Source organism: Papio anubis, chromosome 18 (assembly GCF_008728515.1).
Source record: "Papio anubis isolate 15944 chromosome 18, Panubis1.0, whole genome shotgun sequence".
NCBI classification, from domain to species: domain Eukaryota; kingdom Metazoa; phylum Chordata; class Mammalia; order Primates; family Cercopithecidae; genus Papio; species Papio anubis.
In genome coordinates this window covers 61,544,349-61,568,185 of record NC_044993.1, presented here as the reverse complement: position 1 = coordinate 61,568,185, position 23,837 = coordinate 61,544,349, and the positions used below count along the sequence as shown (strand labels likewise).

The 23,837-nt window shown below is 47.6% G+C and overlaps 1 protein-coding gene across 7 annotated transcripts in view; it reads left to right on the top strand.

Moving 5' to 3' along the window:
* Positions 1 to 23,837, top strand: part of SNX29 (sorting nexin 29) — a 588,023-nt gene that overhangs the window by 418,285 nt on the left and 145,901 nt on the right. For all 7 annotated transcript variants that reach the window (XM_031657934.1, XM_031657931.1, XM_031657930.1 and 4 more), the window contains 2 exons: positions 1,263 to 1,318; positions 5,921 to 6,002. In XM_031657934.1, the coding sequence (XP_031513794.1) occupies positions 1,263 to 1,318; positions 5,921 to 6,002 (138 nt within the window). The remainder of the gene's footprint in view (positions 1 to 1,262; positions 1,319 to 5,920; positions 6,003 to 23,837) is intronic.

Sequence of the window (23,837 nt, the reverse complement as noted above, 5' to 3'; positions counted from 1 at the left end):
CAGCCTCCACTGTTGATTGAAGGAGAGCCTTCTAATGTGTCCTAACCTTCAGTTTCCTCATTTCTTCTTGAAGCCTTCGAGACTACTTCAATCTTACTTTCTTTTTTCACCTTTTAGCTGACTTTTCCTGTTTGCTGAGGGTTTATAGCAGAAAAGCTTTGAAGTTGGACAGATCCATTTCCTAAATGTGTGACCTTGGGCAAGTTTTACAGCCTCCCTGAGCCTCGATTTCCTCATCTGTAAAGTGGGGAGAATAATAGCTATCCTCAAGTTCACTGTGAAGCTTGCTGGGGATTGTGGGTAGTGTGGGAACCCCGAGAGGTGAAAGGTGTGAAGTTAGTGTCCTCTTTTTTCCCTTCACTACTCCTCACCCTTCTCTGTTCCACTTGGTTTCTCTTAGTCTCGATCCTCCTTCTTAAAATTCTAGCCAGTTTAATTTCTAGCAGATCAAAAAAAGAAGCTCATTCCCTGGGTACGAGGAAAATATCAACATTTATTGAACGTCTACCACTACTGGGCATTTTGCTGTCTGCTTTACATAATAATTGCAATCCTTGTGACAGCTGTGAGAATCAGTTTCCTATCTGAGGGGGAGCTGAGGGTGGGTGGCTTACTGGGGGTCACGTGTACCTGTGAATGCCTGCCTGCCCTCACCCCCACCTCCACAGTGTGTGGTAAGGACCCCTAAGCGGTACTGGTGGTGGGCTCCACCATGCCACACAGTTTAGTTTCTCTCCTCTAGTCATCATCTCATGTGGCCCTTCTAAGTCAAAAGGAGAAGCCGTATTCTGCTGCCTCAAATTGCTCATACATTACGAGGGGAAAGGATGGAGCCGTTGTGGATGTGACTTTGGCCTTTTGTGTTTACCTACTGGGTGTGTCTGTGTGCGATGTTCATCATGGTGACAATGGATGTTTTTTCCATTGCACCTCTGATAACTTGCATCTCAGATCCTAATTAGGCCTTTACTGCTCCAAAATTACATGCCCTTACATGCCTGTGATTATCTCAATAGGATTAAGAGTCCCTTGTCCCTAAAGATAATTGAGATCTCTCATGGTAGCATGTTTTTATTGCTGCAACATCCTCTCCAACCATCCCTCCACGCAGTCTCTTACTGTTTTCCAGTGACTGCTTTTTCACTTCATTCTGAACAGGAAATATTCAGGGATCTCTGAGAGGCAGAATTCGTCTGTGATTATGCAAACCGTGGTAACCATTGTGCATTTTCTCTCCCCTCTCCCCCTTCTCCTGATGGTAGGTGCCTGGAGATTTGAGTCAAACCTCCGAAGACCAGAGTTTGTCGGATTTTGAAATGTAAGTCCGCAGCCTGTGCTCACAAGGGATCCTTTGGAAACTGGACTCTGTTGTTGGCTTCTGTCCCAGAAGACCACAGAGGGAAACAGAAATGACTGTTCAGACCCACACCAGGTTGATGTGGTTCTTGTAGAGCTAGTAGGAGTCCTTCTCCTACAGCCTCAGTCTGGCCCTCAGATGTGTTTTAGCTCCCCCTTGGGTATTTAAAAACTTTTTTTTTTTTCTTGGCCGACATTTAGAAGTTGGAAGCTATCACATAAAACTACAAATTTCCTTTATTTTCTTTAAAAATTAGACGTTTGTCCCTGTGAGGCCACAGTCTGCTGGAGCTGAGTAAAAGCTATCCCCTTTGCACAGGGCATGTGCTGTCCAATTGACCACAGTCCCCGCTCTTTGCTGTTGCCTGGAAGTGACCGACTTCACTTGTTGTATTATCTGTGTGGCCCTTGGGTTATTGGAAACAACAGTAGTCAGTGCCTTGGTTGGATTTTTGATTGGATTAGATTCGATTTGGTGCCTTTGCTGAGCACCGCTAGGGAGAGGTTAGTTGGTCTCAGACTATTTTTTTTTTTGAGACGTAATCTCTCTCTGTTGCCCAGGCTGGAGTGCAGTGGCACGATCTCAGCTCATTGCACCCTTCGCCCACCAGGTTCAAGTGATTCTGCTGCCTCAGCCTTCCAAGTAGCTGGGATTATAGGCACACACCAGCACACCTGGCTAATTTTTGTATTTTTTACTAGAGATGGAGTTTCACCCTGTTGACCAACCTCGTCTCAAACTCCTGACCTCAGGTGATCCACCCACCTCAGCCTCCCAGAGTGCTGGGATTACAGGCAGGAACCACTGCACCCAGCCCTGATTTTTGTTCAGGATTTCTTGGGCTTTGGACAAATAGATCCTTTAGGCTGGTAAAGGAAATGGGATAAGTTCTCTCCTCTCTCATTCAGCTCTGGTGAGTTTAAGGTTCAGCACCCCTTGGGAAGAAAAGCCCCTTCTCGAGCAGGCAGGGCTGGGCCTTGGAAAGAGCATTTCTTCAGAACCAGACTGGCCTGCATTGAAATCTCAGGCATCAGTCCAGCCATTTGACCTCACTGGGCCTCACTTTCCTAATCTGTGAGGTGAAGGTCCTGATGTGAACCTTGCAGGGCTTGTGGTAGCAGTAAGAGTGAGGTTATGAAAGGCATGAGGGCATCACAGGGCTACTTGTGTTCTGGCAACTACTGAGGTCGGGGGTGGAGGTGGCCGTTAGGCTGATAGGGTGGAGAGGCTGAGGTTGGGTGAGAGGTGACGAATGAAAATCAAAGGTGAATTTGCCTGCTCTGGGCTTGTGGGCAGGGGGAGCACAGCATGAAGAGGCTCCTGGAATGGCAGTCCTGTGGAGGGCAGCGGTGGGAAGAAACTGGGAAGACGGGAGAGAGCCACAGAGGGGAGTCCTAGACACGAGGCTGGAAGCACTCATTATTAAAGCAAGAATTCACCCAGGTCCTGCTGCAGGCGGGTGTCCGGGCAGGTCCCCGATAGAAGGGATCAATTAACCATGGTCCCTGCCCTCAAGTGGTCTCTGCCTGATCCAGGCCACATTGTCTCTCCCCAGAGATTTGGAACCTCCCCCAACCAGTTTACTCATCTACACTAAATCCAGAGGGAGCAATGGCACCATTCCCCTCTCATCATGGAGACCGAAATCCTTCGTGGAGCTTGCAAGGAAGGCCCTCACTCATCTCTGGCTTTGTCCCCAGCCTTTGCCACTCCTCTCCCTGCATCAGCCACTCTGGCAGGTCCACTCCTCTAACCCACTTGGTCTTCTCCCTTTAGGGTTATTATTTTACCCACTTAAACCGCTTGTACACAGCATCGCCTCTGTGCTGGACACTGTTCTAACCCACTCAGTCCCTACAACAACCTTCAGAGATGGGTATCACCTCACAGATGATGAAATTGAGCTGGGATTCAAACCCAGGCAGTGCTGGTGTAGACTCACTGCTCTTCACAAATGTTCATTCTCCTGCCTGAAGCACCTTTCTCATCCTCAACCTCCCTTCCCCAACTTGGCTAACTCTAAATATCCCTTAAAGCCTGGCCCAAACATTGCTTCTTCAAAGAAGCCTTCTCTGGTGTCCCAGACCAAAACAGGCCCTGGAAGTCACTCTCCTTAGATCCAGTGTTCCTTGGTGGCACTTAAAATAATAGTAAATAATTTATCTGTAACAGCTGTTGGCATATCTACACCTGACAACAAAGCTTCAGAACATATGATGTAAAAAATCAACAGAAATGAAAGGAGAAACAAACAGCTCTACAATGAGAGTTCACCTCAGTACCCCACTTTTAGTAATGGATAGGATAACTAGATAGAAGATCAGTAAGGGGTAGAAGATTTGAACAACATGAGAAACCAATTAGATATAACAGGCTTATATAGAACATTCCCCAAACACTTCTCAAGTGCACATAACTTTCCAGGAAAGACCATATGTTAGGCCACAAAACCAGTCTCAATAAATTTTTAAAAATTGAAATTATCCAAAATATCTTCCTTGACCACAAAAGAGTAAATTTTTTTTTTTTTTTGTGATGGAGTGTCACCTGTCAGCTTCAGGCTGGAGTGCAGTTGTGGATCTCGCTCACTGCAACCTCCTCAGCCCAGGTCTGCTGATTCTCCCAGTTCTCAGTTCACAAGTAGCTGGGACTACAGGCATGCACACCATACCCAGCTAATTTTTGTATTTTTAGTAGAGATAGGGTTTCACCATCTTGACCAGGCTGGTCTCGAACTGCTGACCTCAGATGATCTGCCTGCCTCAGCCTCCCAAAGTGCTGTGATTACAGGTGTAAGCCCCTGTACCCAGCCCACAACAAAGTAAATTTTATGGAGATTTGTCAGTCTCCCATGTTAAAACTGAATGCTCCATGAAGAAAGGGCTATGTCTGCTTCTTTCATTGCTCTATCTCCAGTACCCAGAGTAACTTCTCAATAAATACTTGTTTAATGAGTGAGTGAAGGAACAAAAGGATGAACAAATGAACTAACACCTAGGAGGGAGATGGTCACGTAAACAATCAATTCTGATACAGTGTGGTCAATGCACTGAAAGAGAGAACCATCTAACCCAGACTGGGGTATCCTCGCTCTAACCCTGGGAGGTCGTCCAGTCCTCACCAATCCAGAAAAGTTAATAAAAACCAGAGTGCTAGTTATATTTCTGCCTTTGTAGCCTGACACAGAAATGAAAGGAGAATGTTCTAGGCACTAGTACAATTTCAGGGACTTTTCCAGGAGGAAAGTGATTAGATACACAAACCAGTTTTGATGGCTCAGAATTGCAAGGTGCGAATTGCATTGAGCCCTGGGGAAGTGGTCAATGGGGTTTAATTTACCCCTCAAAGGAGGTCAGCTTCTCAGCTCAGAGATGAGGAGAAATGCTGTTTCAGCAGAGACCCATTACCTGAAGGGTTATTTTCATTGTGAAAATGAAATGGTCTTTAGAGGTTGTGAGAACATTGAGTCGTGGAATCTTCCATCACCGGTGTCTCAAATTGTGTTCCAAACTCAGAAGGCTGGCGAGTTTTTATGAGCTGCTCTTTAGAGAGAAGGAGAGCTCAGGAGAAAGCATTTAGCCCTGGAACAGCTCTAATTAGAGGCGAAGCCTGGGACCTTACAGCCCTTCCAGAATGGTGCAGTGCCGTTTTGATAATTACTACAATTGATCTTGAAGTTTCAGGGACAGTCAGCTTATTAGCTCTGTGTAATTTGGATCCAGCCAGGTACAAATGTGATAGTGACTTACAAGTTGAGTTTAAAGTCATCACATAAGACAAAACAATCACAAAACCAAAGTATCTCTTAAACATGCCTCAAATAGCCCATGTGAGGTGAGAAATAAATGATTTTACTATAGGTAAAAGCATGGAACAGTTCACGGCAGGTACTCAGTAAATTATTTTGCATTTGACTTTAAACCTCAGTGTACTGGACCCATATACACCGTGTTTTTGGAAAAGTTGAAAGAGAGGTATTTGTACCCATCAGCCTGGTTTTCTAACTTGTCATTTTCTCTCGTTCCTCCCTCCTCCCATCCTAAACAGCTGTCACCCTTGTTGCCATGAGTGTTGGTCTCCTGAGCTCATTTGTGGAGTCTGATCTTAAAATGGGCTCAGGGTCTAAAGTCAGCTCAGTAAGGAGGCAGCGTGAGTGCTGGGTACTCCAGAAACGCTGAGCATTGCTGTGTGTGACCTCCTGTGATCGCGTCCTTGGGGCTTCCGGTTATTATCCTCATTTTCAGATGTGGAGACTGAGGTTCAGATACATTATGGGCCAGATCAGTCCGTAAGAACTGAAGGGAGATCTTTCTCATTCCAGAGTACAGGGGTGTGTGTGTGTGTGTGTGTGTATGTGTATATATGGAGAGGGAGAGACACAGGCTCAGTGATAAGACTTAAACTTGTCCTTTAGCTTGCCATCAGGTGTGATGTTAAGTTGTCATAAATTGCTTGTGCATAATACCTCGTAGAGGAGAAAATTGTCTCCTTGCCTCTTTTTTATTTGTTATTGTTTTGTAAGTTAAAATGTCCAATGTTGGTCTCTCTCTCTTTTGGTTATAGATCAAACCGGGCGCTGATCAATGTCTGGATCCCCTCCGTGTTTCTCCGGGGCAAGGCAGCAAATGCATTCCACGTGTATCAGGTGAGTGCCTGGTTTTCAGGTGGACATCACAGCCGGGTGGAAAGACGCCCATTTGTCATGCTGTGGTGCTTTGCCTCTTGGTGGTGGGACAGTATGATTAGGAAGCCATGGCCCTCCATACACCCACATCGTAACTGCCCGGAGGCCTTATGTAAGAAGTCTGTGGCTTTCTGTGGGCAGGAGGATACAGTGGGCCTCTTCGTGCCAGTCAGGCTCGTAGTGTGGCTGCTGTGGAATCTCAGCTCAGACTGCCTGAGCAGAAACGGAGATGTGTTGGCTTGTATTGCATCTGAAAAGTCCAGTGGTAGGTCGGGCCTTGGGCGTGGCTGGACCTGCCACCAGGAACCTGCTGCCGTCTCCTGTATCTGCTGCTTGGTGACCCTCTCAGGCCAGCTGTCTATGGATTGACAGGATGACCCCAGCAGCGCCAGGTTCTCAGCCCGTCTGGATGGGCGGGTCTCACTGGTCTGTCCTGGATCTTGAGCCTCTTCCTACACCTTGAGGTTGGGTGATGGACTCTGTGACTGGCCTGGGTCGGTTCGTGTGACCACCACTGGCCCCAGGGTGGACGTTTACCTCACCTGACCACATGTCTGAGAGTGGAGAGAGGAGATTCCCCAAATGAGAGCCAGAGAATTCTTTCCAAAAGAAGGGGCAACCGACGCTTGACAAGCAGGACCTGTGGACGTCACCTCTGCTTTCTTGGGGTTAGTGATAGCCGCACCCAGGTGGGCATTGAGTATCTGCGGCAGCGAGATGTGTGTCTGTTGAGGAGGTGATTTTACCCAATCAAGGGGACTCCGGTTCTCCATCTCCTCTCTGATTTTCTGAAGCTTCTTTTAGCCCTGCCCACATCTCATCTGCATGTCTGTCTTCCTTCTCCTCCTCTCTGTTACCACGAACTCTGATTTCCAGGCTTTTGTGCACCCTTGTTCTGGGACTGCTTTGTTCTCGGTGCTGAGCCCCAGCTGCTTCCTGCTTCTCCTGTCTGCTTGTGCTAAAATAATTGTCTTTAGGTTTTGTTTTATTCCCCATGAGCTCTCTGCAAAGCCTTGGATTTTGTTGCCATTTTTCTTAGTGAGAAATTGACTTATTGAAGAAATTTTCTTGGCTATTAAGGTATTTTTTCCCCAAAGAGTGGGGTGTTGAAGAAAGGACACAGAACTTGAAAGCAGAATCCCTGGTTTAAATCCTATGACCTTAGATGAGTCTTAGTTTCTTCAGCCGTAAAATGGAGACAGTAATCTATCTTGTAAAACTCTTTGGAGATTAGAAATACCTGGCGTGCAGTAAACACTCTATTCATTTCTCCCTTCCCAAATGACCGCTGGGCTTGGTCTCGGGTCTAAGCATAGTATGCACATCTTACTGGAAATCTTAGGGACAGATGAGCTAGACTTTGGCATGAGAAGGTTGTTTTAGTTGACACGTTCAGCTGGGCAACAGTCGCAGGAGAATCTTGAGTGTTCATGTTGTTCCCAGCTCCGGTTTAAAGAGAGAATTAGATATTATAGATTTTCAAAAATCCTCTTCTCTTTCTTTCTCCTTTTATCCCCCCCAAACCCAACTGCCTTATTTGACCCTTCAAGTTCTGCTTTGTGGTCATCAGAGAGCTGGAAGGTGCAGCCTGGAGGATGAAAACAGTGCAGCAGATGGCTTTATTTTAGAGCAAAATTAAAACATGTTATCACTTGAGAGGTTTCCTTGACCTTTCAGTTTTGACTTTTCCCTCCTCTCACCCTATGAAGCAACTTGGCAATTTTTAGCTCCTGAAAGTCAGCTATGAAATGAGAGGGACCTCAGCAAATATGCCGTTGCCTGGGAGATGGTTTCCGCAATGGCCACCGTGGCAGTGAAGCCACTCTCTCCCCATCCTTCGCTGTGTGAAGCTCTCATGGGCGCAGCCCTGCTTCCAGCCAGTGCCAGGCCTGGCCGCTCCGCATCACTGGGAGCAACTTCATTCCACGCCTCTGGCCTTCTGTAGCCTTCCCTGGTGCTGGGGTGTGTGAAGTGGCGTCTCTTCCATGCAATTATTTTTCTCTTTTTAGCAAATGATGCTTCTGATTGGTGCCTGCAGAGCAAAATCAGAGCATCTGTTTGGAAGCATTTTAGAAAGCTTTTATTGCCATGTTTTTACTTTATATAAATGATATTGCATAAAAGGTGACTCATTTAAAAGACTGGTACTGTTGAAGAGTACTTATTTTAGAATTTAAAAAGTATGCTGGCCGGGCATGGTGGCTCATGCCTGTAATCCCAGCACTTTGGGAGGCTGAGGCGGGCAGGGCAGATCACCTGAGGTCAGGAGTTTGAGACCAGCCTGGCCAACTTAGTGAAACCCCATCTCTAATAAAAATAAAAAAATTAGCCGAGCGTGGTGGTGGGCATCTGTAATCCCAGCTACTTGGGAGGCTGAGACAGGAGAATCGCTTGAACCCAGGAGGCAGAGGTTGTAGTGAGCCAAGATTGCGCCACTGCACTCCAACCTGGGTGACAAGAATGAGACTCTGCCTCAAAAAGATGTGAGATAATTTCTAGAGAAACATCTAAAAAAGAATGATAGAGGTAAAAAAAAAAAAAAAAAAAAAAACATCAGGATCAGTGAAAATGTAAACTAAGAGTTTAAAAGGAAAAAGCAGAAAGTGTATATACGTATCATGAGATTCTACACTGTTGCGCTCATTGATTTATGAACTTCCCGTGGGCTTCCTGGCAGCCAGTGTGAGAGAGAAATGTGGTTATTTGGATAATTCTGTTGCTAATGATCATAAAATATGTTAATTCTTCAAAAGAAGCTCTAAAAGAAATTTCCACACAAGGTTTGAGATTAAACAATAAAAAAGGATAGAGGAGACAATTGCCAACTACATTCCCGTGACAGCCACTGTCTAGTTTTGGAAGATTTCCCTTGAAGGAAAACAAGGGCATAACCCCAAAGTGAGCGTAAATTTGACTGGAGAGCCAAGACGTAGAGTTTTCTCAGTAGAGCTCTGCCCCCCGGTACTGGAGCTACACTATCCGTACCAGAGCTCCTAGCCGTGTGTGGCTCTTGAGATTTATATTAATTAAAATGAGATTTATATTAATTAAAATGGCCACACCTGTAATGCCAGCACTTTGGGAGGTCAAGGAGGGCAGACCACGAGGTCAGGAGTTCGAGACCATCCTGGCCAACATGGTGAAACCCCGTCTCTACTAAAAATACAAAAATTAGCTAGGTGTGGTGGCGTGCACCTGTAATCCCAGCTACTTGGGAGGCTGAGGCAGGACAATCGCTTGAACCTGGGAGGCGGAGGTTGCAGTGAGCTGAGATCGTGCCACTGCACTCCAGCCTGGGAAACAGAGCGAGACCGTCTAAAAGAAAAAAGAAAAAGAAAGAAAGAAAACGAAAGATTTGACTGGTCAGTTGCACCACATTTCACATGCTGAGCAGCCACACATGGCTGGTGGCTTCTGTTCTGGACAGCACATTTATCCCGTACACAGAGGTCTGCAGGGCGGCTGCCTTGGAACAAGCCCTCCCAGCGTATGGGATGGCAAGATGGTGTCTTTGTGCCAAGTCAGGATTTAGAAGGACCACACTGGCCATGAAAGGGCACATCATGCAGGGAGAAGGGCCCTCCCTTTTCAGCTCTTCATGGCTTCCAGCTCCTTGGAGGAGAAAGTCTCTGTGTCACTTTCTTACCTCTCATGTGCCTCTGGTCTTTCTTCTTAGGAAAAGCAGCAAGGCTGGGGTCAATGCCTTTGGTGGGCGACAGACTTGAGGTTAATTAGATTTGTTTTCTTTGTATTCATTTTTATATTTGTCTCCTAGTTATGACACAGAATTCTATTTTTCCATTTACCATGGTGATGTACAGTCCCCCTTTAAAATTATTTTAAGTAGAAAGGAAATGAGTCAGCTTAAAGAAAGCTACTAAACAAACAATCGTGAAAACAGTGCAAAGTTTAGCATGATGCTCTATGAATGATTGATATTTGGGTAACACCGACATAAAGGAACAGATAGACTGTGATTAACAAAAACCAGTATAATAACTAGTAGCCACCTCTCACTGGTTTGTGTGTTGTGTAATAGCTCATTCAACCCTTGTAGCCACTCTGTGGGGTAAGAAACTCTTACCCCATTTTATAGGTGAAGAATCAAAGATACAGGGAAGCATCTCATTTACTGACATGTTTTTAGCCCCCAAAGCAGTCTCTGACAAGGTCCCAGTCTGTAGAGATTCTATGTTACTGAATCAAGCTCTTTAAAAATCCTAAAAGCAGCTGCACATGATGGCATGGGCCTGTAGTCCCAGCAACTCCAGAGGCTGAGGTAGGAAAATTGCTTGAGCCCAGGAGTTTGAGCCTGCAGTGAGCTGTGATCGCATCTGTGAATAGCCCCTGTATTTCAGCCTACACAACACAGTGAGACCCTGTCTCGCCAAAAGAAATGTAAAAATTAACCGGGCATGGTGGTGCATACCTATAGTCCCAACTATTGGGGAGGCTGAGGCAGGAGGATTGCCTGAGCCCAGGATTTTGAGATTGCACTGAGCTATTATAATGCCACTGCCACTGTGGCCTGGGTGACAGAGCAGGACCCTTCTCAAAAAAAAAACAAAAACAAAAAAACAAAAAAACAAAAACCAAAAAAAAAACACCTGGGGCAGCTGGGCTAATTACCCTCGCTGGGGCCCAGCTCAACTAAGATCTCACCTGCATGGACAGCCACTTGCACCCCTGAGATGGTGGGCTAAGGGCAGGCCTGCAGCCAAGCCAGGACTTTTCCACAGGACCTCTCTGGGTCCACTGTGGTGCACACATTACCCAGAAAGCCTTCCATATCCAAGAGCCATGCTGAGATGGTTTGCTTTGGAAAGTTGTCAGAGCGGGTGCTGGTTCACAGTGACTTGTCTGGCCGTCCAGTATCTCAGGACATCTCGTTTGAGCAATGTCAGGGTCCCAGAACCTGCCTTGGGGTGGCTGCTTGAAAATATCCTCTGGCCGGGCACGGTGACTCACGCCTGTAATCCCAGCACTTTGGGAAGCCAAGGCGGGTGGATCACCTGAGGTCAGGAGTTCAAGACCAGCCTGGCCAACATGGTGAAACCCTGTCTCTACTAAAAATACAAAATTAGCCGGACTTGGTGGCACACATTATAATCCTAGCCACTCGAGAGACTGAGGCAGGAGAATCTCTTGAACCTGGGAGGCAGAGGTTGCAGTGAGCCGAGATCATGCCATTGCACTCCAGCCTGGGCGACAAGAGCAAAGCTTCATGTCAAAGAAAATAAAATGTCCTCTTACATGCCAAAGAAACTAAGGTAATTCCCCTGCTGTGTGCAGTCACAGAGCCCCCACTACTTGTATTGTGGAAAAATCTGGAATTATATTTGGCACAGAGGATTCTAGCAAGAAGTGCTGTGCATTGTCAAGGTTGAATGCAAATTATTGAAAAAGTTTAGTGTTCCTATGTCCTGAGAGGGAGCTGAGGTGTGTTCTGCCACTAAAAATAAGAAATGGCAGCATTTGACTACTTTTCAGGACAAAGTAATATTTGAAGAGTTCCTGATTTTAAGTTTTTCATGCGTGAGTGCTTCTTAAACATTACGCTCTGCTGATGCGTGGCTGCTGGCAGGCACTAGCCAGAGAAAAAATGATTAAGGAGTGTCAAATAAAATGGAAAACAAAATTAAACTCAACCCAGTACCTTGTTCTGCTGGGTTTTTCTCTTTCTCTCTCTCTCTCAACACACATTTTGGTTTGATTTTTCTGGCACTTCCATATGATAGAGTTAAATTTGTTGTTAGTTAATTTCTCGTTTATACCTTTGCAGATGTTTGGTCTTTTTCCCCAAATACCCTGACTTCCAAACAGGTTTGAGATTCAGTGTCTGAATAGCCCACTCAGGTGTCTCTAAAGGTATGTTAGGTCTTAAAAAAGTTCACCTACTTGTTTTCTTCAACTGTTACAGCCACCAGATTGGTATGAAGTCATACATCAGTGTACTTACCTGGGATCTTAGGTCTTTCCCTTTGAAAAGTACCTTCAGTGTGTTTGGAATCGGTCTTCCATGTGGGATAAATTTCAGCCTTTGCGTCTAGCCACCACAAACGCTGGCTGTTACACAGTATTTCATTTGCAGAACAGAACCGATTAGATCTCCTTTGTAAAGAGAGTTGCTTTGTTTCAGCAAAGCTTTTTTTTTTTTTTTTTTTTGGGAGAGGAAGTCTCACTCTGTCGCCCAGGCTGGAGTGCAGTGGCGCTATCTCGGCTCACTGCAAGTTCTGCCTCCTGGATTCAAGCGATTCTCCTGCCTCAGCCTCCCGAGTAGCTGGGACTATAGGCGCCTGCCACCATGTCCGGCTAATTTTTTGTATTTTTAGTAGAGACGGGGTTTCACCATGTTAGCTAGGATGGTCTCCATCTCCTGACTTCGTGATCCACCCGCCTCGGACTCCCAAAGTGCCAGGATTACAGGTGTGAGCCACCGCGCCTGGCCACGTTTTCTTCTTCTAGAATAAGTTCTGTTTCCTAGAGGCCACAGGGTGTTGTCTTGGCCTGAGGAATGACAGTATCCCAGTAAAACTTGTTCGGTATTTAAACTCTTCCCATCCCCCATCCTGCAGAACAAAATCACGTAGCCTGAGCGATTATTATTATTACTTTGTTGGAGACAGGGGTCTCGCTTTGTCACCCAGATTGGAGTGCAGTGGCACAGTCATGGCTCACTTTAGCCTTCAACTTCCAAGCTCAAGCAGTCCTCCTGCCTCAGCCTCCTGAGTATCTGGAAGTATAGGCATGTACCACAATGCCCGTATTTTTGAAGAGAGAGGATCTCATTATGCTGCCCAGGCTGTTCTGTAACTCCTGGCCTCAAGTGTTCTTCCCTCTTGGGCCTCCCAAAGTGCTGGGATTATAGGTGCAAGCCACTGTGCCTGGCCTCTGGGGACTTTTAAAGGTTTAATCCAGCTAAGCATATTTATATATGTAATGCAGGGAAAGTGTGTTATTTTTCTATTAATAATAAATCACAGCGTCTTGGCGGGCTGCATGAGCTTCAGGTGGTTTGGAGGATGGTGATGCTTTTGGACTTCAGGCTTTGCGTTTCTCAGCTCTTCCTTTTCATCAGTGTTCTCTTAAGATAGCTTACCCCCTGGGCCCTCGAGTTTTCTTTTACCCACAGCTCTGTCTTTATGCTCGCTTCCTGTGTAGCTGTGCAGAGAGGGAAGAATTCATTGAGTAGAGAAAGATGAAATGGTTGGGCCGAGTACAGAAATGGGAACTGCAGCTGCAGTGGTGTGGGCTCTAAGAAGCCTCCGCCTTCGCAGATACCATTCCAAATTTAGGGGAGACAAGGACCCGTTCTAAGGCTGAAGCATTTCTCTCTTGCTCACACCTGGTCCTTCCTGTCACACCTGTTGTATGCCAGGTAGGCAGGAGAGCCGGCTGTGGACTGAGGCAGCCGTTGTCTGTTTGATTTGTGAGTTTCATCCCAGCCAGTGTGGGCTCCTGTGTTGCAGGTCAAGCCAGACCAGGGAGCACTTGCCCTTGTTCTTGCTGTCTCTCGAGAACTTTCCACCCTGGCATTCTGAGGATCACAGCACATGAACCCCTGGCCATTCCTGGAATGCTTAGGGCTCCCAGGAAAGCCTGATGTAGGTGAAAACAGAAAGCAAAAGGCAAAATGCTCTCTCCTTCCTGCTGGACATATGTGTCACTGCTGTCCTCTCTCTGCTTTTATCTTTCCAAATAGGACGAATTTTAAAAATTTCCCTTCCAGTATAAAGCCTTTATTCATCCCAAAGCTGTTGATCAAGGGTCTGCTATATGCCCAGCGTGTGCCGAACCTGTAGAACCAGTGGGAGCCGAACTTGACATTGAGCTGACCTTCACCAGCCTCACTAGCTTAGCAAGAAGGCAGGCTTGCTCAACTAGTGTGGGGTAAAGGTAGCCTCATTCTGCAGAGAAAGGAACAAGGGGGAGGGACGGGACACCACTCACCTTACAGCACGCATGTGACCATGTGTGATGACATATGAAATGCTTTGCCCATAGCTACTGTGTGAATATTACCTTTGTGATCTAATAACCACTTGACTTGTGATAAGCAATTAAACTTGGAAGGAAACGTAGAAAGATTTTCCCGTTGTTGAATCGCATGTCTCTGGGCATGTCCCTGTGTTCAAAAACACTGTATGGAGCATCTACTTCGCCAAGGGCTTTAAAAGGGCTGCAAAGAGCAAGATAGCATTTTCCTAAGGTATCTGGCACCTGGTGGGGAGACAGGACCTCCACGAAAGCAACCCAAGTTCAAGGGTGGCTACATGAGGCTTTGCAGAGGGGTGGGAGAGCCGGCCGTCGGGTAGGCAGCCCCAGCCTCTGCTGCAGGCTGTTTAATGCACATTGCTGCTTAATTCTTTCAGCAACCTACGGGGTAGGCACTGTTTTCATGATCCTCATCTTATAGATGAAGCAGCTGGAACTCTGGGTTGAATAACTCTCTCTGGGTCGTGCACAAGATCCTGCCTTGTGCCTCTGTCTGCTCCATGTTGCTCCTCACCCAAATACCAAGGCATGCGCTTCACGAATTTGTGTCAGTGAAATGAACCTGTTCCATAACATGTTTCCTGCAAGGAATTCTGCCACTCTCTCACTGACCCGTCACTCATTGTCACCGCTGCCATGGGCAGCTGATATTGGTGATATTCTCACGTGGGAGAGAGCGCTGCAAAGACCAGAGTGTGGAATTGGTGGGTCCCTGGGAATGCGGGAAGTCTGTTAAGGTGGAGACCTTTTCAGCCTCATATGCATAAAGTCTTTGCGTATTAGGCTTTGAAGAAAACTTAGAGCTCACCTGTGTGTGTGCACACGTGTCTGTGTGTTTGTGTGTGTGTTTTGAAAGGTACATTCAGGATTATAATTTTTTACTTGGAAAGCTAAAGACATGGGCTTTGTAAATAGTCTATAGATAGACGTGGGCATACCCTCTTGACAGGTGTACTGTCTGAGTTTTTATATTTACTTTTTATATGAGAAAATCAAAACAAGTGTTTTGCAGTAGATCAAACCCTCAGTAGCAAAGTGTAGGACTGGGGGCCGCTTTCTGGCCACTCAACACTCTGCTGTGTCTCAGGGCTACTTGGCTCTCTCTCCCTTTCCTGACTCCTTCTGCACCCAGAAGTGACCCATCTGGAGAGCTGTCCGGCGTGTTTATCAGGCAAGGGCTGGGGAGGTGGAGCATGCTGTCACGTTTGCTCGTCTTGGAGACTGGCAGCTTTGGTTTTGTTTTGTTTCTGTTCTGTGGCCACAGTTGTCACTGATACTTTGGTTTTTGTTGGGAAGGGAGCGTTGGGCCCGGGCAAGGTTCATCTCATTAGCTAAGTTCTAATGGAGAAGGGGAATGTGAAGTAATCATTACAAGTGTGGGGAATGTCTCAAAGGGGGAGATAACAACAGTGAAGGGCATAGCCAGGTCACTCTTGCTGACGTGGTGGTAGGACCCCCTAACTTCAGGAGACTACCTCAGCAGTAGCAACTGCCCTTAGAAATGAAAGTTCTGGGGAAAAGGCAGGTGGCGGCGGCAGGGGGGTGTACAGGGTGGATGTGGGAGTGGATAAAAGGGTTCTGACTTACTGAATGGCAACCAGGGTGCAGTGATCTCTCAGAGGAGGCCTGAGGCTGCAGAGAAGGGAGCCAGGTGAGGTGGTGGAGACAGCAGGAAGGATGCTGAGGAGAAGGAAGCCGAGGTGTTAACATGGAGTGGCGGCTCTGTGGGAAGTGACAGGGCTCTCGAGACAATGGCACCTCGGAAGCAGTGCGAGTGTTCAGTAGTGTACTGCTGTGCAGAGGAGACAGCTTGTTCATCCTGTCTCCCTTTGAGTCGTCTTGGAGGCAGGCAGCGCGCTGAGCATACACAGGCACTGGACGGTCCTCACGCCAGGTGCCCTGCCCCACACTTCCTGCATCAGCCTATTGCTTTCAGAGCCGCCTTGCTGAGAGTGGCCTTACTCACTTACCGCTCCTAAATGGTGGTGTCCATTGTTCTAAATGAGGTGGGATATAAATTACCATACAGTCATCCCTTGCTATCTCTGGGGGATTGGTTCCAGGACCCCTCATGGATACCCAAATCTGAGGATGCTCAAGTCCCTCATATAAAACGGCATAGTGTTTGCATATAACCTAAGTGCGTCCTCCTGTAGACACTGGATTACTTACAATATCTAGTACAATGCAAATACCATGTACATAGTTGTTATATGGTATTGCTTAGGGAATATGACAAGATCAAAAGTCTGTACGTATTCAGTAGAGATGCACTTTTTTGAGTATTTGTAATCTGTTGTCTGTTGAATCTGTGGATGCAGAACCCACTGATAGGGAGTGCTGACTGTGTTAAAAAGTAAGGGGGTGTTTGAGCCAGGTGTGGTGGCCTGCATGTGTAAACACAGCTCTTCAGCAGACTGAGGTAAGAGAAGTGCTTGAGCCCAGGAGATTGAGACTGCAGTGAGCTATGATCATGCCGCTGCACTCCAGCTTGGGTGACCGCAAGACCTCAACTCTAAAAGTACGAATAGAGATGTAAGAGTAGTGTTTGGAAATCATCCTGTTTTCACCGGGTCATATTAAGCGTGGCTTAACTGGCACCTTGTCAGTGTGGCCTCCATATCCCATCTTCACCTCCATTGTTTCAGAAACAAAAACCTGAAGAAGAGGAACTTGCTAAGATGTTGACCTGTGATTCCCCTGGTCGCTTTCCTCTTCCAGGTTCCCTGGGTGTAGCCAGCTGGTCTTTTCTGCTCCCTCACCTGAAGGGAGATTTCTGGTAAAAGTAGAAGTCCTGCAAAGACATTTTCCTGCCTAGCTGTTGTTTTTCAAAAGCTTGGGATGGTTTTGTTTGTTTATTTGTTCGTTCGTATATATGTATGTATGTATATATTTAAAGACAGAGTCTCTCTCTGTCTCCCAGGCTGGAGTGGAGTGGCACTCTCTTGGCTTATTGCAACCTCCACCTCCGGGTTCAAGCGATTCTCCCACCTGAGCCTCCTGAGTAACTGGGATTACATGTGCCCGCCACCATGCCCGGCTAATTTTTGTATTTGTAGTAGAGACGGGGTTTCACCATATTGGCCAGGCTGGTCTCGAACTCCTGACCTCAAATGATCCACCTGCCTCAGCCTCCCAAAGTGCTGGAATTACAGACGTGAGCCACTGCACGTGGACTCTTGTCTTTTAAAGAGACTCCTTTGAGGAGACAGGTAGGGGATAAGGGCTCCATGACAGGCCCCAGAACAAGAGAGACCTCCCAGGGAGGTGAGGCTCCAAGTCTGGGCAAAACTTCCAGCTTGCTTGTGTGCCCTGGGAGCAGAAAACCAGGACCCGCAAGCTGGCGGTGACTGGACCACTGTCTGCAGGTTGGAGCTCCCTTCTGCAAGGTGTAGGCACCGCACAAGCACCACACTGTCCTGAAGGCCAGGGAGGGACAGGATTCCAGTAATGGCTGAGATGGCCTTGCTGCCCACTAGTCAGGGCTGCCTCGGAGTCTTGATCAGGATGCACTCAGCAGCTCCTTTTGGCACCGTTGAGTTTCATACTGACACACAGCATCTCTAATGTGTTTGGATGAGGCCTTGTAATTACACAGCAAGGACAGGTTGTCCGTTTGCCCTCATCTCCTGCCTGAACACAGAGGATAAACTTAAAAAACTTTCTAAGATGAATTAATCCACCCATGAAGGTCTTCTCGCAGGTGAGTTGGTATTGATGTCTGGGGGTCCTGCACTATGCCAGGCCCAGCGTCTGCCTCTGTCAGACCTTCCATCCCACCTGATGATCGGGGCTGGCCTAGGATGTTACCTCCCGCATCCAGGGGAGGAAGTGAGGCCTGGTGAGTGGACTTGGTCAGAGCTGACAGGTAGGTGGACTCTCCTCCCCAGCGGGTCTCCATGGGAACAGATGGGACCTGCCCTGAAGTGCCACACCACACTCCCTGTGCTCCCCAACCCAGGCTGGGAATGCCCACTCTCTGCTACACCCAAAGTAGTTAGATTCATTTTTAGGGGTGTTGGAAAGGGACATCTCTTAAACCCCATCTCCCCTGGGGAGATCATCTTGTCGGGAGGAAATGGCAGGACCTCTTCCCTGTACAGCTCATCTTGGGAGCGTTGGTGGAACGGGGGCCTTCTTCTGAATGTGGCCAGGGCCGTACTCTCGGACACATACATCTGCCTGAGTTAAACAGGCTCTGAGGATGACCGCCTGGCTTGTCCTCTGGTTTGAAAAAGACAGCCGCAGCCCCTTTGCATCAGCCCGTGGGAGGTAAGGAACCCAGAACTGGGCAGGCTGTGCTCTGTTCAGTTTCTGACCCCAGAGACTGCTCATGGGCCGTCCTCCTTAAACGCTGAGTCCCTCTCAGCTTTTCTTAAACTGCCCCTCAAATACACTTAGCACAGAGTAAGTAAAGCCCAGGGGCTTGGCTGGGGGCACAGCCCAGTCACTCACTGGCATTGCAGAGTCACAGTTAGACAGGAGGAAGAAGTTCTGGTGATCTGTTGCACAGCAGGGTGACTATGGTTAACAATGACTATGGATAACAATATTTCAAAATAGCTAGAAGAGAGGATTCTGAATGTGTCAACCACAAAGAAAGGAGAAGTATTTGAGTTGATGGATCTGCTCATTACCTTGATGTGATCGTTACAAAATAGATACATGTAGCAAAACACCACATCCTGCCCCTGAGTTAGTTTATTTTGCATGGCTGTGAAGGAACACCTGGCGCTGGGTAATTGATGAAGGGAAGAGGTATCTTTGGCTCCCAGTTCTGCAGGCTGTACAAGAAGCATTGGCTCGGCTTTTGGGGAGGACTTGGGGGCTTTTAGTCATGACGGAAGGTGCAGGGGGAGCAGGCGTGTCACCTGGCAAGAGAAGGAGCAAGAGAGGAGGAGGTGTTACTCTACCCCAACCACCAGCTCTCACATGAACTGACAGAACAAGAACACACTCATTCCCATGGGCAGGGCACCAAGCCATTCATGAGGCGTCTGCTTCATGCCCCAGACACCTCCCACTAGGCTCACCTCCAGCATCAGGAGTCACATTGCAACATGACTTGGAGGGGACAAACATATCAACCCCATAACTGTGTATAATTATTATGTGCCAATTAGAAGTAAAATAAAACTAGACATTTATGGAGCCCCTGCTGCATGCCAGGCACTGATCTCAGTGAGATACGCTCGAGTAAGGGGAAGGGCCTCCCAGGCGCTGCCGGGATGCCAGCCACCAGGCACAGTACTTCTTGGGCGCCTGCCATTCCATGTTAGACAGTCAGGGGCGGTTTGCATTCTATTCCATAATCCCTCTGTATCTTACTGTTTATGAAACTTGCATTTCCCTCAGGCTAGTCTGCAGTGAAAATGCTTTGTGTTTCTTACGTGTAGCCCAGGCTGTGTGTACGTCTTGGCACACTGGGCTTCCTGTGTTCAGTGTCTAGAGGGTCCTGATTCCAGAAGTGAGCTTCCATGGACGCTGTCTCTGTCCACATGTCTTTCCTTGTTTCGGGCTGTCTAGCTCACCTGGTCTCCCTGCATCTGTCTGTGAGGGCCAGGGGCAATGAGGACATTTCTCTGGCACGTCAGGGAGGGAGCTAGCAGGTCAGAGGGGATGGGCGGTTCTCCTTTCCTTCCTTCTCTTTGCTCCCTGCTTTGCACACACTCCATCTCTCCCCTGGTCTTTAACTTTTCTCTTTCTGTTTCCCTCTTTCCTCTTCCTCTTTCCTCCTCCTTCTCATTCTGTTTCCCTCCTCCTCATCGTTCCTTTTCCCTGTCATTTCCCCCTTCTCTTCCTCCTCTTCTTGCCTCTCTCCTGTTCTGTTTCCTCTCTTCTCTTTCCTTCCTCCCACTTCTTGTCTCCTCACCCTCCTTACCCTTTCCCTCCCCCTTTCCTTTTTTCTCTTTGTCCCTCCTTAGTCCTTGATGTGGAGATGAAATCCTTAATTCCCCGCCTCTGCCTGTTTTTCTTGAGCCCTGGAAAGAGAAGCACAGTAGGCCGACAGCGAGCGAACTTTCTCTACCTGCGGTAATTGGATGGCTTCTTGGTATTCCGCACTGTCTGTCTTGGACCGCAGAATTGAGTTTCTGAGCTCCTGGGAAGGGGAAGGGAACAGATAAAGCGGCAGGGCACGTTTTTCTCTGGGAGCCGGAACCACATGCAAATGCATGTGGGATTTGTTTTACATTGGAGGATTCCCGCATGTCCGGAAAGTGCTTCCCTGGCGTGACTACCGAGTCACTCCTGATGGTATTCACCCGGAACTTTTAATGACCAATTATTGTTGTAGTACAGATTTAAATTAAAATTGATGTTAATTGGCTGGTGATATTTCATACTTAAGACAGCCGTAACTCTAAATACCACTTTTCATCAATGGCTGCAAAACCGTATGCCAGCGTCCTTCCTCCACATTAACCTGATCAGGAGATAAATCAGTCTGGAGACACAACACACATCAGATGTGGGACATTCAGGTTGACAATGAGAATTGTATTTATTTATTTTTTTTGCTAGAAAGCTGTTTTTCTAGTGGAGTGGGTGAGAAGGGGAAAGGGACCTGTTCAGTCTGACTGTGGTCTTAGGGTTTCTGGGCATGGTGTGGTCATCGGCACCAGTTTCTGTCCCTCTGGGTTTCCCCTCCCCTCCCCTCCCATCCCCTCCCCTTCTCTTCGGGTTTTTTTTTGTTTTTTTTTTTGGGATGGAGTCTCACTCTGTTGCCCAGGCTGGAGTGTGGTGGTGCGATCTCGGCTCACTGCAATCTCCACCTCTCGGATTCAAGTGATTCTCCTGCCTCAGCCTCCTGAGTAGCTGGGATTACAGGCATGCACCACCATGCCTGGCTAATTTTTGTATTTTTATTAGAGATGGGTTTTGTCATGTTGGCCAGGCTGGTCTCGACCTCCTGACCTCAGGTGATCCACCCACCCTGGCCTCCCAAAGTGCTGGGATTACAGGCATGAGCCACCGCTCCTGGCCATGTTTCCAAGTTTTCTTTACATGCCTGGTGTCAGTTCCTGTCTTGGAGTCTCCTGCACAGTCAGCTCAGAAGTCCGCTTCTCCATGAAGCTTTCTCTCATTGCCAGGAGCAGTAGTTACAAATCTGCCTAAACCTGTCTGATGGCTCCCTTGCTAGACTCGGTGGAAAGAAAGGGCTACTGGCATCTAGTGGGCAGGGCCGGGGTGCTGCTCAACATCCTACAGTGCACAGGACATCCCTCCACAACAGAGAATGACCTATCCCAAAATTTCTACAGCGCCACCATTGAAAAACCCTGGTCTATAGTAAACAGTGTAAGCATTGTTTAGTTCCGATGTTTCTGCCAGTCCTTGTGCTTATTTCTTTGTAGGCAGGTTTATGTGAGGAGCTGCATCTTGGTCCGAGGGCTGGTGGTAGGGATTGAATCTGCTCATGCCCAGATAGTTCCGTGACAGCATCCTCTGGATGTGGCCATCTCCTCAGCAGGACCCGGCCTGCCCCTGTAATGTGATTCCTGCTCCTATTTAGGGCAGGGCTCCTCAAATGGGGACAGTGTGGGAGACTAGCTGACCACCTCATCGTTCTCACCAAGACACTCGTTCCGCATCGACACCTGCATGCTCTTGGTTTCAGGAGAGGAAACCCAGCTCAGATTGACAGGAAGCAGATGACATTCATTGAGTTGCCTGATGGAAAAAACCAAGGGCAGAGCTTGAATTTTAGGGGCTTAATGTCATCAGACTCAGCCCCCCATCTTTCTGTCAATTTGCGTTGCTCTGTGTTGGCTGGGTTCACAGCCAGGCTGTGGTGGGGGGGGTGGCAGGTGGCAGCTCCAGGCTGACATTGTCTTGGAAATGTCCATGCTGTCCCCAGGGGAAAGGCCCCTATTTCTTCTGAGGCTGACAACAGTCCTGGAAGTGACTCTCTTTGACTCTCAATGGTCCAGGCCATACCACGTGTCTGCTGACCCCAGTGCCTGGGTAGGTGTGATACGGGGTGGGTGGCATGTACGTGTTTCTAAAGCCATAGGTCAGTGGGAGAAAGATGTTTTCCCTGAAGGAAAATGAGGGTGCTCTGACTAGCAGAAGGGAGATGGTGTTAAACTGGTCAAAATCAGCACACGTCCACTAAAGCCTGCAGGCTGCCCACAGCTCAGGCTCAGCTTAAGGCCAATTTGGTGAAATATGTGCATCTCCACACCAGGGTTTTTCAACTGCAGCACAGCTGACATTTTGGGCCAGGTCACTCTGTGTTACAAGGGGTCCCCTGTGCATTATGGGATGTTGAACAGCCTCCTGGCCTCTACCCAGAGCACCCACACCCACTCCCTAGTTGTGACAACCTAAGATGTTTCCAAGCATTGCCAAATGTCCCTGGGGAGGCAAAACTGCCTTCTTGTGAAGTTTCATATTAATACTTACTGATGAACAGACAACTGAAATGAATAAAGAAATGAATGAGTTGATAGCTCATTACTGTCCAATATTTCACAGAATCGAAGACACCATCAACTGTTAGACCCATCCTGATTTCAGAGATGTCAAATGTGAAGATAATGCCTGCCTCAGAATCAGTAAAATCAGGGTGTTTCATCTTCTCCTCCAGAGGCCTGGGCGGTGAGGGTGGGAAGCCAGTGGGTCTGCTGTAGGAATCACACCTCAGCAGTGAGGCACACCCTGGTGTTGGCAGATGGTTGACGTGATTTCTTAAGATGGAGCATGGTGTTGAGTCGACCGAAACCCGACTTCACACCTCTATGTGCTGTGAAGTTTCTTAACATCTCTGCATGTCAGTTTCTGTCTCCATACAAGGAGATAATCATAGCACTGACCTCACAGACTTGATGTAGGGATTAAACGAGAGGATAGAGGTAAGGCCTCTATGAAAGAGGTAAAGTAGGGGCCTTAGTAGGACCGGCCCCTACTGAGTGTTCAGTCAAGGTGAGATGAGATGAAGAGGCAGCCTCAGGGAAATGATGGACACATGAGTCACCAAGCTCATGCTTCAGGGTGAACACTGATAGTCTTACCCACGAGGCCCCATGCCTGCCCTGGGGAAAGTGATGAGCAAGGGAAGGAGGGAGCTGCCAGCACTGCTGAGAGCACCACCTCCTTGTCTCCTCTGCAGTTTGACAGCAAGATGGGAACACAGATGAGACAGTGTCTGTTAAGTCCTGTGTACCAGGTACTATGTGGGGTACTTTTTCTATGATACCTCATTTAATCCTCATGCCAGCCTGAGACATGAGGTGGTCAGTAACTGCATTTTACAGATAAGGAAACTATGGCCAGGAAGGTTAAGTGCCTTGCCTAAGGTCATAACTGAGAAATAATAGAGCTGGGCTTTGCACCCTGATCCACAGTCTTTCAAAACCCAAGGTATTGAAAACACAGACTGAGAAGCCAAGCCAGCAGCCACTGCTTTATTCTTCATGCTAAGAGCTAGAAGCCAAAAGTGATGGAGGGTACTCCTAAGAGCCAAGGAGGTGGAAATTCAAAGTAGGCTGCTCTGCCCTTTAACAAGTCCAGACAAAGATGTAGCCAGGGAGAGAGTAAAAACCAAGGTCTCCAAAGAGGTTTGGAGACCAAATGGGGCTTTAGTTCCCCAAGCTCTGCCAGGCCCTTGACCATGAATACTAAAAGCCAGCTGTGTTGTGAACAGTGGAAAGATTCCTAGATCTTTCTTGATTTGATTTTCCTTAACACATATAGAATATTCAAGGAAAACACTGACCTCTTACTCTGTAACTGCAGCTGTAACTAGAATTTTCCTAACACAGTGCTGTTAGATTTAAGGAGGTAAAGAATGGAGAGAAC